The sequence below is a fragment of the Pteropus vampyrus genome, unplaced genomic scaffold (genome assembly GCF_000151845.1).
Source record: "Pteropus vampyrus isolate Shadow unplaced genomic scaffold, Pvam_2.0 Scaffold314, whole genome shotgun sequence".
Classification (NCBI taxonomy): domain Eukaryota; kingdom Metazoa; phylum Chordata; class Mammalia; order Chiroptera; family Pteropodidae; genus Pteropus; species Pteropus vampyrus.
Window position 1 is genome coordinate 342,007 of NW_011889095.1, and position 11,374 is coordinate 353,380.

At 53.3% G+C, this 11,374-nt stretch overlaps 1 protein-coding gene across 8 annotated transcripts in view; it reads right to left on the reverse strand.

Moving 5' to 3' along the window:
• SYT17 (synaptotagmin 17) overlaps positions 1–10,883 on the reverse strand; it is a 61,812-nt gene extending 50,929 nt beyond the window's left edge. For 4 of the 8 annotated variants that reach the window (XM_011377504.2, XM_023521765.1, XM_023521758.1 and 1 more), the window contains exons 1-4: positions 10,458–10,624; positions 7,000–7,017; positions 6,189–6,337; positions 43–191 (exon numbers count right to left, since the gene is read on the reverse strand). In XM_011377504.2, coding sequence (XP_011375806.1) covers positions 43–191; positions 6,189–6,337; positions 7,000–7,017; positions 10,458–10,472 — 331 coding nt within the window. In that variant the 5' untranslated portion in view covers positions 10,473–10,624. Of the gene's footprint in view, positions 1–42; positions 192–6,188; positions 6,338–6,999; positions 7,023–7,174; positions 9,949–10,457 lie in introns of those variants that run through there. The other 4 variants (XM_023521764.1, XM_023521757.1, XM_023521762.1 and 1 more) reach the window with 4 other exon arrangements.
• Between the last annotated feature and the right edge of the window lie 491 nt (positions 10,884–11,374).

The following is an 11,374-nucleotide window of genomic DNA, read 5'->3' on the forward strand; positions in this document are numbered from 1 at the left end:
GCTGGGGCAGGGACCCCAGACGGTCGCTGCGGAGATGCTTACTGGAAATCCTCCGGGTCAGGCTGTACGTAGACTTAGATGTGTCTGAGGACGAGCATCTCCGATCTGGGGAGTTGGTACGTGGGGTCAGCGGGACGTCACTGACTGTGTGGACAGAGTCCCCATCCTTGTCACTGCCCCGGCTGGCCATCCTATGGGAGAGAAGAGGTCTCAAACGGTTGTCGAAGAACCCCCAGAGACTGGCATCTTTGTCCCTGAGAGCAGTGGTCCCCAATCTTTTTGGCACCAGGGACCGGTGCTCCTATGAGAATCTAACGCCTGATGATCTGAGGCGGAGCTGAGGCGGTGATGCCAGCGCTGGGGAGGGGCTGCAAAGACAGATGAAGCTTTGCTCACCCGCTGCTCACCTCTTGCTTTGCAGCCTAGTTCCCAACAGGCTGCGGACCGGTACCGATTGGGGACCCTTTCCTTGGAGGACAGACCCATGACAAAACAGCTCTTTAACCCAGTTTACGCAACTTGGAATAATGCAAATTTGAAATAGTGTGGTAGCCTGAAACTCTCAAAATTGTATTGCTTTTTGTACAAAATGTGAAATGCTATGAATGAATAGTTTCCAATTTAGAACAATCTGTCAAGAATTCGCATAATTTCAAAGCGAGGGCTGAGGGGAGGGATGCGAACGCTTATTCAGGATATTGCCACACGGGGGCGCCACTCTGGTTGAGTCAAGAGGAAACCTGTCGATCTTCGGTCTGGAAGGGACCATGTGGCTGTTTAAATGCATCCCAACTTTTCCAAGTGGCTTTTGGTGAGAAATGCCCTGCTATTTCAGCAGTCGCTGTGTCCATAATTTAACACCTTTCAAAAATATCCTATAACGATGTCACTCAAGGGTCGAGTGGCAGTGCCATGGCTACAAAATGGCCCTGAGAGTCAACGATTTCAGAACAACAGCTCGATGTGAAGAAAGAGCTACGAATTAGCAGCGGGCACAAGCCACCGTGCTACCAGTGAGGATGAGAAATGCACAAATGAAAAGCTTTGGTCGCGGGGTGGGGAGCTACGAGGCAGTAAATAAGAGCCCAACCTTCGGTGTGAACCCTGGCTGGGTGACCTGGAGCAAGTCCCTTCCTCTCTGTGCCTCCTTCTCCCCGTCTGTAAAATGGGAACGACCGTAGTACCCACCTCACGCGCTCGCTGCGAGCACTGAATACATTCACATGCGTAAAAAGCTGAGTCAGTGCTTGGTTTGCCGTAGGCAGGTGCTCAATACGTTTCCGCTCGTATTATTACAGCTCTAAGGTTCCCCCAGTATTTATAAAGCTAGGTCAGGATGCTGGGGGGAGGGGAGAGGAGGAGACAAAAGCTGGCAAAGTGGCCATGAGATGGATGCTGCTAATACCACGCCCCTAAGGTATCACAGCTGTAGACTGAGACGTGCTGAGACTGCATCCCCCTGAATTGACATTTAAGCCTGTGGGGAAACTAGTCATGAAAAATGCCAAGTTTCAAATTCTATGAGGTCTTGCGATGCAGCCTGCGCATGAAGCAAGATGGATCTGGTGTTCTTCCGAAGCAATGGAAGGGTCAGAGCGAGGACAAGGCCGGTCGCATTATAAAGGGGGGAAACTCGCAGGCCTTGCCTGCCTCCTGCTTCTGGTGTGCAGGTGAGTGTAGCAGAGGAAATGGGGGAGGGGAGGAGAGGGCACCGAAATGGGATCGCAGTGTGTGTCGATGATCGCTCAAGCTCTCCCTAAACCGAAAGGTGCAGCATCTTCCAAAGAAGACGGATCCAAGACACTGGCCACTGGGGCATGTCCATCCGCACGGTTGTCTCCCGCAGTCACCTCCGCCTGTGAAGTCCCATCCAGGCTTCGAGGATCGGCTGGAACACCACTGCCCCCTGAAGCCCGGGCTGAGTCCTCTCAGACAGTGCCGGCGTCTGCCTGGGCCACCCCTGCCTCCTCTGCAACCAGGCTCCCGACCCTTCCTGCACCACCCCGAGCCACGCTGCTCCTCTGCCTGGCGCTCTTCCGGTCAGCACCTGTTTGGTTCCTTCTCATCATTCAGCTCTCAGCTTCAACAGCACCTCCCCAGAAAGGCCCCGACTCATCCCCCTGACCTCCTCCCGCCCCCAACAGCCCTTATCACTGTACCTTCTTTTTCTGCCTCGTCAACTCTGCACATAACTCATCTCTAGTCGGGGCCTGCTTGCTTCTCCTCGCCATCTGACGCCAAGCCGCAGCTCACGGGCAATGACAGTGCCTTTCCTAGTCACCACTGCCAACCTTGCCCCAGTATACCACGTTTATCTCCTCAGTGAATGAATGAATGAATGAATGAATGAATGAAGACACCTTTCTTGCGGTTCTCATCTGATTTATCTTGGGTCATAATGATCTGAGTGTACGTTTTGTCACCCCTCCCATACCAAGGTACACTTAATGGTGAGATGTGTACTTACTATGAGCAGAGGTACCAGGTGTTGAGTACCTACTATGTGCCAAGTACTGTGCGAAATGCTCTGTATGAGCCATCACATTTCACCCTTAAGACAATCCAGGAGTTAGTTACTAACAGTCCCCGCTCCCTTCACAGGTGGAGACATCGAAGCCCTGGGTGGGGTGGGGAGGATGGATAATTAATTGGCATCACTGTTACAGGGCTGAGCCCCAGCTGAGTCGAGCAGTGCCAGACTCTGGGTCGGAGCTCCACATTTCCGAGCTGGGCATCCCCTGCGAGGCCTCTGGAGCTTTGTACACAGTAGGCACTCAATACGTGCTTGTTGGACAAACCAACACCCTGACTTTAATTCACTCTGCAGTGAGGGTCTTTCTGGCATTGCCCCAAAAGGAGCCAGTCAGATTATACAGCTTTCCTGACCCTCACCAGGCCAGCCCAGCAGAGGAAGGCTAGGGACCTACATGACAGAACCCTATGTGGCAATGGTGCGCCCCAAAATCACACACAAAAAGGGCCAGCTTATCTGCTGGCCGGATGAGAAGTATGGCCTGTGGTTCTTGGCTCAAATGTCACAGTAGGAACAGCGCTGCGAAGCCCGTGCATCTGACATTTCTCCTCCCTGCCTGTTTGATAACATGCAACTGCCCACGTGGTAAATAAATCTGGGGAAAGCACAAGCTGTCAATTCGCTTTCCGAAGGGTTTAACCCGCCTCCCCTTTACCGGTTTCTCCTAACATTTTACATCACGTTGAGTGCCAAAAATGCACTAAGCGCCGCCCAGGATTCAAGGAACACCTGGGCCGTCCTGGGAGGCACGCGGTCAGGCTGCAGACTGCACGACTCCAGGTGGAGCCACTGGCAATAACCGCCCAGTGCACAGCGTCACCCGCAGCTGTGTGCCGCCAGCTCTGCAGAGACGTTTCCAGCCCACTCCTCTGCTCCCGGCGAAACCAAAAGAAACTTCTCCCAGAAGGTCGCACCCCTTGCCCCCAGAAGAAGTCCCCTGCTAGCACGAAGGGTCAGCAGCCTGGTCAAAGCACTCTGTCCTCCTACTCAGTAGCCGTGCATCTGGAACACTCACCACCTGGGTCCCTGGGGGCAAAGAGACACCCAAACTGTGATTTTCAGTGTTCATCGGGGTCTCCACGGGGTAGGAAGAAAATCCGAATTCCTTAAGCTGGCATTCAAGACCCTACCTGATCTGAACCTGCAGGTTCGCTTTCTAAGATCCCCCCAACCTTTCCGAGACGTCATGTCTGCTTGTCGGCTTTGTCTGCCCTGGATCCAGTCACAACACCCAAACTGTCTGCTACAAAGTCAGCACACTGCGGGGCCACATGGCTGCCTGATTTCTGTAGATGGAGCGTCACTGGAACACAGCCACGTCCATTCGTTAACGTACTGTCTATGGCTGCTTCGGTGCCGCGATGACAGATGTGAGTAGTCGCAATAGAGACTAAGCCTGTGAGGCTGAAACATTTCATCTCTCTGGCCCTTTATGGGAAAAGTGTGCCAAGCCCTGTCCTACTAGCTTAGTTCCTGTGTTGCAGGTGGGAATGACCCCTTCTCTGCTTCCAGGATGACCAGGCAATCCAGGCACAGTCCTAGCATCATTTCCTCCAAGGAAAAGTGATTGGATCTAGCGACCGACTCATTTACACCAAGCCAGGGCAGTGAGACCCTCTCCTGGTGTTTTTGCTGCCGTTAAGAATGAAGCGAAGAAGAAATCGAGCTTAAAAATGAGAAAGAAACAGAAAGAAAAGAGAGAAAGCACATGAGTGCATACCCACAGAATTATTTGAGCCGCTGGATCCAGCTCTGCCTGAAGCCATTTCCCCTGGATTTTCCCATAAATCAACTCTATGCAGGGCTGTCATACGCATATGCAGGATATAAATGAACAGTTCTCGGGGTGACTGGATTTAGGGACCCGCCTTATCTCCTATAATATACTTTAAGTGCCTGGAATATAGTAACAGGACTCTATCTAGCCTTGGGCATCCCACAGTGACTGCAGGGCATACTCAGAAATAACTAGCAAAGAAACCGAGATGAACTTTTCAGAGGGATGATTGGCACTTTCAGGATTCAATTTCTGCCTGTAGGTTAGTCAGTTGGTCAACAACTAGTTTTTTGAAATGAACAAGACAGGGGGGGAAAAAAACCCCCAAAACCCTACCCTCATAGAGTTGGCATTCTTGTGAGCATGGCTTTAAAGAACCTGGCTTTGCCAACCTCTGTCACACAGGGCACTGGGAAACGGACATGATTTCTTGATTAATGAGTTGGATTCACCAAACACCTCGACTCTACCCACACCTGCAGGATTCAGGCTGCGACCTACGAGTAATGGAGGAGTTCCTTAACATCACCTTTACGTCAGTTTAAAGAATCTCTCTCAATACCTTATAGTGATAGGTATGAATGCTTACTACCATTTTATGCATATCCCATGACTCTTAATAACAACCCTATAAAATAAGTTCTATCACTGTTCCTACTTTGCAGAGGAGGGAAATCGAGACCAAAATGGTAAAAAGCATCACTTACGTTTAGGACTGCCAACCACACAGCAAGCAAGTCCCTTTCCATACACTAATTCGTACAAGCACCACGACAACCTTATGAGATCCACGCTATTATTTTTATCATCTCCATTGTACAGATGGGGAATCAAGGCCCAGAGAGACCAAGCAACCAGCCTAAGGTCACAGAACTAGAAAAAAGTAGGAGAAATAGGATGTGAACTCACAGAGCCTGACATAGAACCATCTTGTTATGGAAATATTCAATACTTGCTTCTAGGAAGAGAAAACGAGAAGACTGAGGCATGACCTCCAATACGGAGGGAAAGATGGGGTACCATAGGCTTCTGGCATCTCAGCCCAAGTATTTAGCTGAGACAGCACTGGGTCCCCACGGAGGCTCCAGCTGCGGGCCCTGGCAGTCTCACTCCCTCCCTGGGCCTCCCCCTCTGCACCATGAGAAGCTGAACTCGATGGTCCCCAGGCCCGCCAGCCTCAACCCAGACTCTCTGGCCATGTTCCCCTGCCAGCCACAGAGAGAGGTGGACCAGACACGTGGCTGAGAAGCTTCAAAACTGCGTTCCCAAAATATCCGAGCGACTGGCAGATGGAGATGTTGTATGCGGGCGCGGGAGGAGAACGAATTGGAAATAAAATGAAAGATGCCAGAGAGAACATAAACAGCGTTGGGGGACAGGATGGAGCCTGGAGGTGCTTTCGGCTCTCCAATTTCTGAAGCCCTTGGTCAGACCAACCAAGATGCACTTGGTTACTCATCCCGTTCACCTATCCATGCAACGAATATTTACTACGTGCCAACGACTGGGTCAGGTAGGTGCTAGGACAATCTGTCACACCGACTTGGATGGAAACCTTTGGAATTTGTACATCCCTTGAAGGATATAGATGCTCACAGCTCTCTTTTTCCTCTTAGAACGGCACTCGCCGTGATTAAAAGGGCCCACATGCTTAGCATTACACAGTTCACATCTCAGAAGACGTGAAACAGGCTGAACTGAAAAGCCCACTGCCAGCTGGTCGCACCGGCTTGCCAAACAAAAGGAGAGGCACAAAGCATGTCCTCATCTTTCATACCCCGAACAGTCCTTCCTGTGGCCCGGACCTCTCTCTTAGAAACTGAGAGAGAAAAAAAGGTCTTAAGACGACTTTCGAGGAAGTTCAAGCAGTTTACTTACAGCCAGGGAGGAGTCTGGGCAGGGAAAGGTCCCAGAATTTCCACTTCATCCTCACTCGACTGGCAACAGCTGGACTCGTAGCACTTCTGACAGCAGTGCCTGCAAGTCCATCTGCACAGCAGCAGATCGGAGATTCTAGAAAGAAAACCCTGAGGCCATTGTGGGAGGTGGGCAGTGGAGGGGGGCGAGGGAGAGGGGATGCGGGAAGGGTGGAGAGGAGGAAGAGGAAAAACACCCGAATTACAAGCAGCCCATCCCTGGTGAGAAATGACATTCAAAGTCTGTCTCTGCTGTGAACGCTTGGAACAAAATGTTTTCCACTTCTGTTTACTAACTGCAGGCGCAAACGACAGCAAACACCACCTCGCCGGAGCCGTTAATAGCAAGCAAAACATTTGCAGGTAGTTTTGTAGTTTATGGGGAACTCTTTCTTGACATGTGGGTGGTGTACGCAACGTCGTGAGGGCTATACAGTATGTTCCCGAAAGCACAATGAATGTTATTGTCTTCTTGAAAGCAAAGCAAAAATATATATAAAAAATATCTCAGTGACATGAACATAAACAGAGAAAATCAGACGGAATAAGTAGGGGGTTGTGTGTGTGTGGGGGGGAATCTATCTTGTCAACTTAGCGTCTTTTCGCCAGGATCTCCCTCCCACAGAAAGGCTTCGAAACTGTGCCGTTATCGACATCCGGTTATTGTTTAATATTCAGAATTCCCCACAGCCTCACATAAGACTCTACAACGAAAGGCAAGCGTTCGTTTCTTGATTAGAAGCCAGACCAAATGATTCATTGAATTAACCCACCTCGTTTAAAGGTTCCAACTGCCCTTTTAGAGATCCACGATGAGGCCACGGGGTGGAGGGGGTGAGGGGGTGACAAAGAGAGAGAGACAAGACCAGTTTAGCAATATTCCAGCAACTCCAAAGAAGACCAAAAAAAAAAAAAAAAAAAAAAAAGGCCCTGGATCTTTTCACTTACCATCCTGGGAAGGGAGCTGACTTCCTAACAAGGTGTTGCTATTTTCCGGGCTGCTGGTAGCCTCCTGGCTAACCAACACCGAATAAACGGGAAACTTTAGCATTTCGGTTTGATTTGCACCGTCTGCTGTTATGAATCAGAGCGGGGTAGCTAGTCATGCTACCCAACGCAGCCACACTTCAGAAGAGCAAACCTTCCCATACAGAAATAGCCATGAAGCCAACCCCAGAAGGACAGGATTCGCTAACATGCGGGCGGGATGGGACTGGGCTCCCCCCGCCCTCCTAGAGGCCCTACCTTCCAACTCTGCTCCAATGGTGACAGTGGGGAGCTTCATATGACCACCCACAAATTGAGGGAGCCACCAGAAAAGGCAGCCATCATCTGGTTCTCTGGGAAGGAGGGGCCTCCTCCCTCCTTTGGCCCCACCCCATCTTCTCACAGGTTCCCAAGGCACAGGCTCCCTCTCCCCCTTCCAGAGAAGAGTCTTGATGGCTTTCCAGATCGGCCAAGTAAACCAGGAAGGTTAGGAGGAGCCTGGACTCGAACTCAGAACTCAGAATCAACAGGCAGAAAGCTATTTTCTTTTTCGATTCTCTTACAAGGAGGAGAAAGATTCAATTTGGTACCGTTGTACGTCAACGTCTTTCTAACACTTGCAAATCTCCTCCCACCCTTTCTTTTTTAAACAGAAAGAAGACCCCAGCTCAGAGCCTTGGAGAGATCCCTTTCCAGCTAGAATCTAAGGTGGCATTATTCTCATCGTGCGGTTTTTTTTCTCCCCATTTTTTCCCCCGTATAAAAAGCAAGCCCATTTTTAGAAAAGAAATATTAAGCAGATAACAGTACAGGTGGCACGGAGCTGGAACTCAGAGCCCTTGACATGGCGATGAGATGACTACAGCTCGGGGGACAAAGTCTCGGGCACTAACCACAAACTCTTCCAAAAGCGAAACTCGAACCGGAACAAGACCTGGAGGTTCAGAACCGCTAGTCCGGGCCTCACCGGCGGCCAATCCTACGACGTGGGCGAGTCAGGTGCCACCCCGAGCCTCGGTTACCTCTTTCCTTTAGTGGAAGGGCTAAGCTAGCACACTGACTATGAAAATGTTTGTGTGCTACCCAGCTGCAAAACACCTTTCTGCGGCTTATGAAAACAAGGTGGCTTGTCAACACCAGTTGTAACCTACTAGGCACCAGGGACTGTCCTGGCCAATTCGGCAGTGAACAAAGCAACAGAAAGCTATGCCCTCATGGGGCATACACGAGCAGGTGCTTTAAAATGCCTAGGATAAAGTGATGCTTTTTCACAATGATCCGTGCCGTTCTCTTCATTTAGGGAAGTATTTCCTTGCTGTGTGGTGATCAAAAGAGGACCATGTATAAAATCGTGATGACAAAGCCACCTCAGGGCCCCAGCTAAGGAACAACCATCCAGCCTTCTCAAGGCCCGGGTGCAGGATGAGTGGCAAGGAGCAAAGAGCAAACGAGAGGTGAAGGAAGAGGTAGGGGAAGATGCTCCGCCACTGAGATATGCTTTGGGTCTTTCCTCACACTGGGTCTACTGGGTTCCGGCGTGAGAACAGAGTCCAGTAGAATCCAGACATTCTAGAACAGGGCTTGGCATGTCCAGCCTGCGGCCCGTTTTTGTACAGCGCTCCCGCGAAGAATGTTCTGTACATTTTTAAATGGTCGAAAAATGGTCAAAAGAAGATTAACGCTTCTTGATTCATGCAAAGTATATGAAATTCAAATTTCGGTGTCCACAAATAAAGTTTTATTGGAACGTAGCCATTCATTTACTATTGTCTGTGGCTGTTCAGCATCACGGTCAGAGCTGAATGGTCATGACAGACCCTGCGGCCTTAGGAAAAAAAAATGTTTACTATCTGGTCCTTTGCAGAAAAAGTTTAATATCTCGTTCTGGAAGTTAGGTCTGCATCGCCAGGCCATCTTCATACTCTATGCTTATCAAATCCCCCCTGATCCCTGCCATTCCCCCTTTAAGACTTCACCACCGTCCCCTGAGCAGCTGTGTGGCCTTGGGAAAGTGACTTACTTTCTCTGTGCCGAAGGTGGTCATTAAGAACTGGAAGAGCCTGTTCTAATGTTCTAATGTCTCACTAGATTGTGCATTCTGAGGGGCAGGGACCCTGCTGTTTTCACAGCTGTACGCCTAGTGCACACACGCAGTAGGTGGTCACACAGGCATCTGCCTGTTGACTAGTCCCAAGGCCATCCAGCACACAGTGGGTGTACAGTAAATATGACCTTCATTGAACTTGAAAAGATGACCTAGGGATGTCATGAAACGGAAGCCGGTGGAGCTAATCTAAGCCGGGAGAGAAAGGAGGAGGCCACGCCAGGCGACAGAGCAGAGTTCCCAGCAGACTGGAAAAGTCTGAGGGCAAAATGAGGGGATGTGTGAGCCGAGGGGAACTAGGGGACCAGCAGCCCCCCAACTGTGGCCGAGTGGATGAGAAGGGAGGCCAGATGCAAGCCGGATGTGGGAGACTGGGCTTTTCTGCAGAGCTCTGAAGACCCGGTCCCAGAAACAAGCAACTCAACGGGTCTGACAGCGTGACCTTGACGTTGACCTGGCCCCACTTCCAGCCTTGTATTAAGGGGAAAGGACGCTGAGTCAAGCAGCCCCACCACCCTCCCAAAAAATACGCTTGGAAATTATTTCGGCCCAAGGATTCTCGGGGCAGTTTCTCCCAGATGATGGGGGTCCGCAACTCCCAACCCCAGTGCAATGGCCTGAAGTGATCGCCTGCCCCACTGCCACCCAGCGCCACGCCCCTGGTGTGTCCCCCACCCCTCAGCACCCAGTGCCCGGGAGAGAAGACGTCCTTGTCCCTCCTGGCCGGAACAGCTGTCTCAGGCTGGCTCCGCCGGCCAATTAGCCGGAGCCGTCACCACGGCAACGGCAGCTGGCGGGCCAGGCGGCTGGCGCCCCGGGCCGCCCTCCCCGCGGCCCCTCCCCTAGGGTGGGGTGCAGAGGGAGGGGGAAGGGGTACTGGGGAGAAAAGTCCGCACCACCCCCCATTCCTTCCCCGAGTTGAGGGCGCGCGTGCAGAGTCCGCAGGGGTCCCCTCATTCCGGGGTGTGGGGTCCCCAGCCTCTTCTCCTTGGGGCGCACAGGTTGCCTGCGCCCGAGCACCCTTTTTCTCGAGGCAAGTTTGTGGGAGCCCAGCCGCGAGCCCGCCCTTCCGCGCGCTCACGGTCGAAGGGGGCGCGCCACCCCCAACACCGCGGACCTGGCCCCCAGCCTCAGCCCTACCTGGATGTACGCCATTTTCGCCCGCGCGACTCACTCCGGCCCGGGCATGGCGCCGCCACAGCCACTTTGCCCTCTCCAACGGGAAAGGGGGAGAAAGCGAAGGGGGAAAAGGAAGAGAAGGCAGCCGGGTGGCCCCAGACGTGACTGGCGTGGATGATGAGCGGCGCCCGCCCCTCCGCCGGCCGCCCCGTCCTTGCCTTTCCCTGCGTTCCGGCTCCCGGAGTGCGGGCCGCCTCCCCGACTGGGAGAGCTGGGGTGCCCAGGGCCCCCGTCTCCGCTTCCCTCGCTGTCCCGCGCTCCCCCCGAGGCGCACCCCAGGCTGGAATGAGGCCGGGACGCCTGAGGAGGGAGCCGGGGGCAGCCGCAGGGACTGCAGCGACCCCAGCGCAGGCGGGGCCGAAGACGCGGGGGCCGGTGCGCGCCAGAGGCGGGGGAGGGGACAGGGATGGGGAAGCGGGTGGCAGGGGGCGGTGCACGGGTCGGCCCATCCGGCGGCGCGGGGGCTGGCACCTACAGAGAGGAGAGCCCCCGGGGTGGCCGCGAGTCAAGGGGCTACAGTCTAGCCCGCCGTGGAGTCTGGAGCTGGGAGGGTCCTCCCCATCCGGCCCTCTCCCAGACCAGCTAGGAAAAACTTTATTCCCAGCCCACCCGACGCGCCTAGAACTGCGGCAGTGAGGAACGCGGAGGCCAAATGCATGGGAGCCTGAAGTTAAGGGGGCGCATAGGGCGCCCCAAGGAAGGTGCTGTGGCCCGGGGCGCAGGGGACGCACGGAGAGAGCGGAGCGCCCCTCTACCCTAAACCTGCCGGAGTTGCGCCCTGGGCGCAACAGGTCTGGCGCGGGGCGGACCGGCAGCGCCACCCAGCGTCGCGCCCGGAGTCGTGCGCGCCTCTGCCCGCTGCAGGCTCCGCGCCAGCG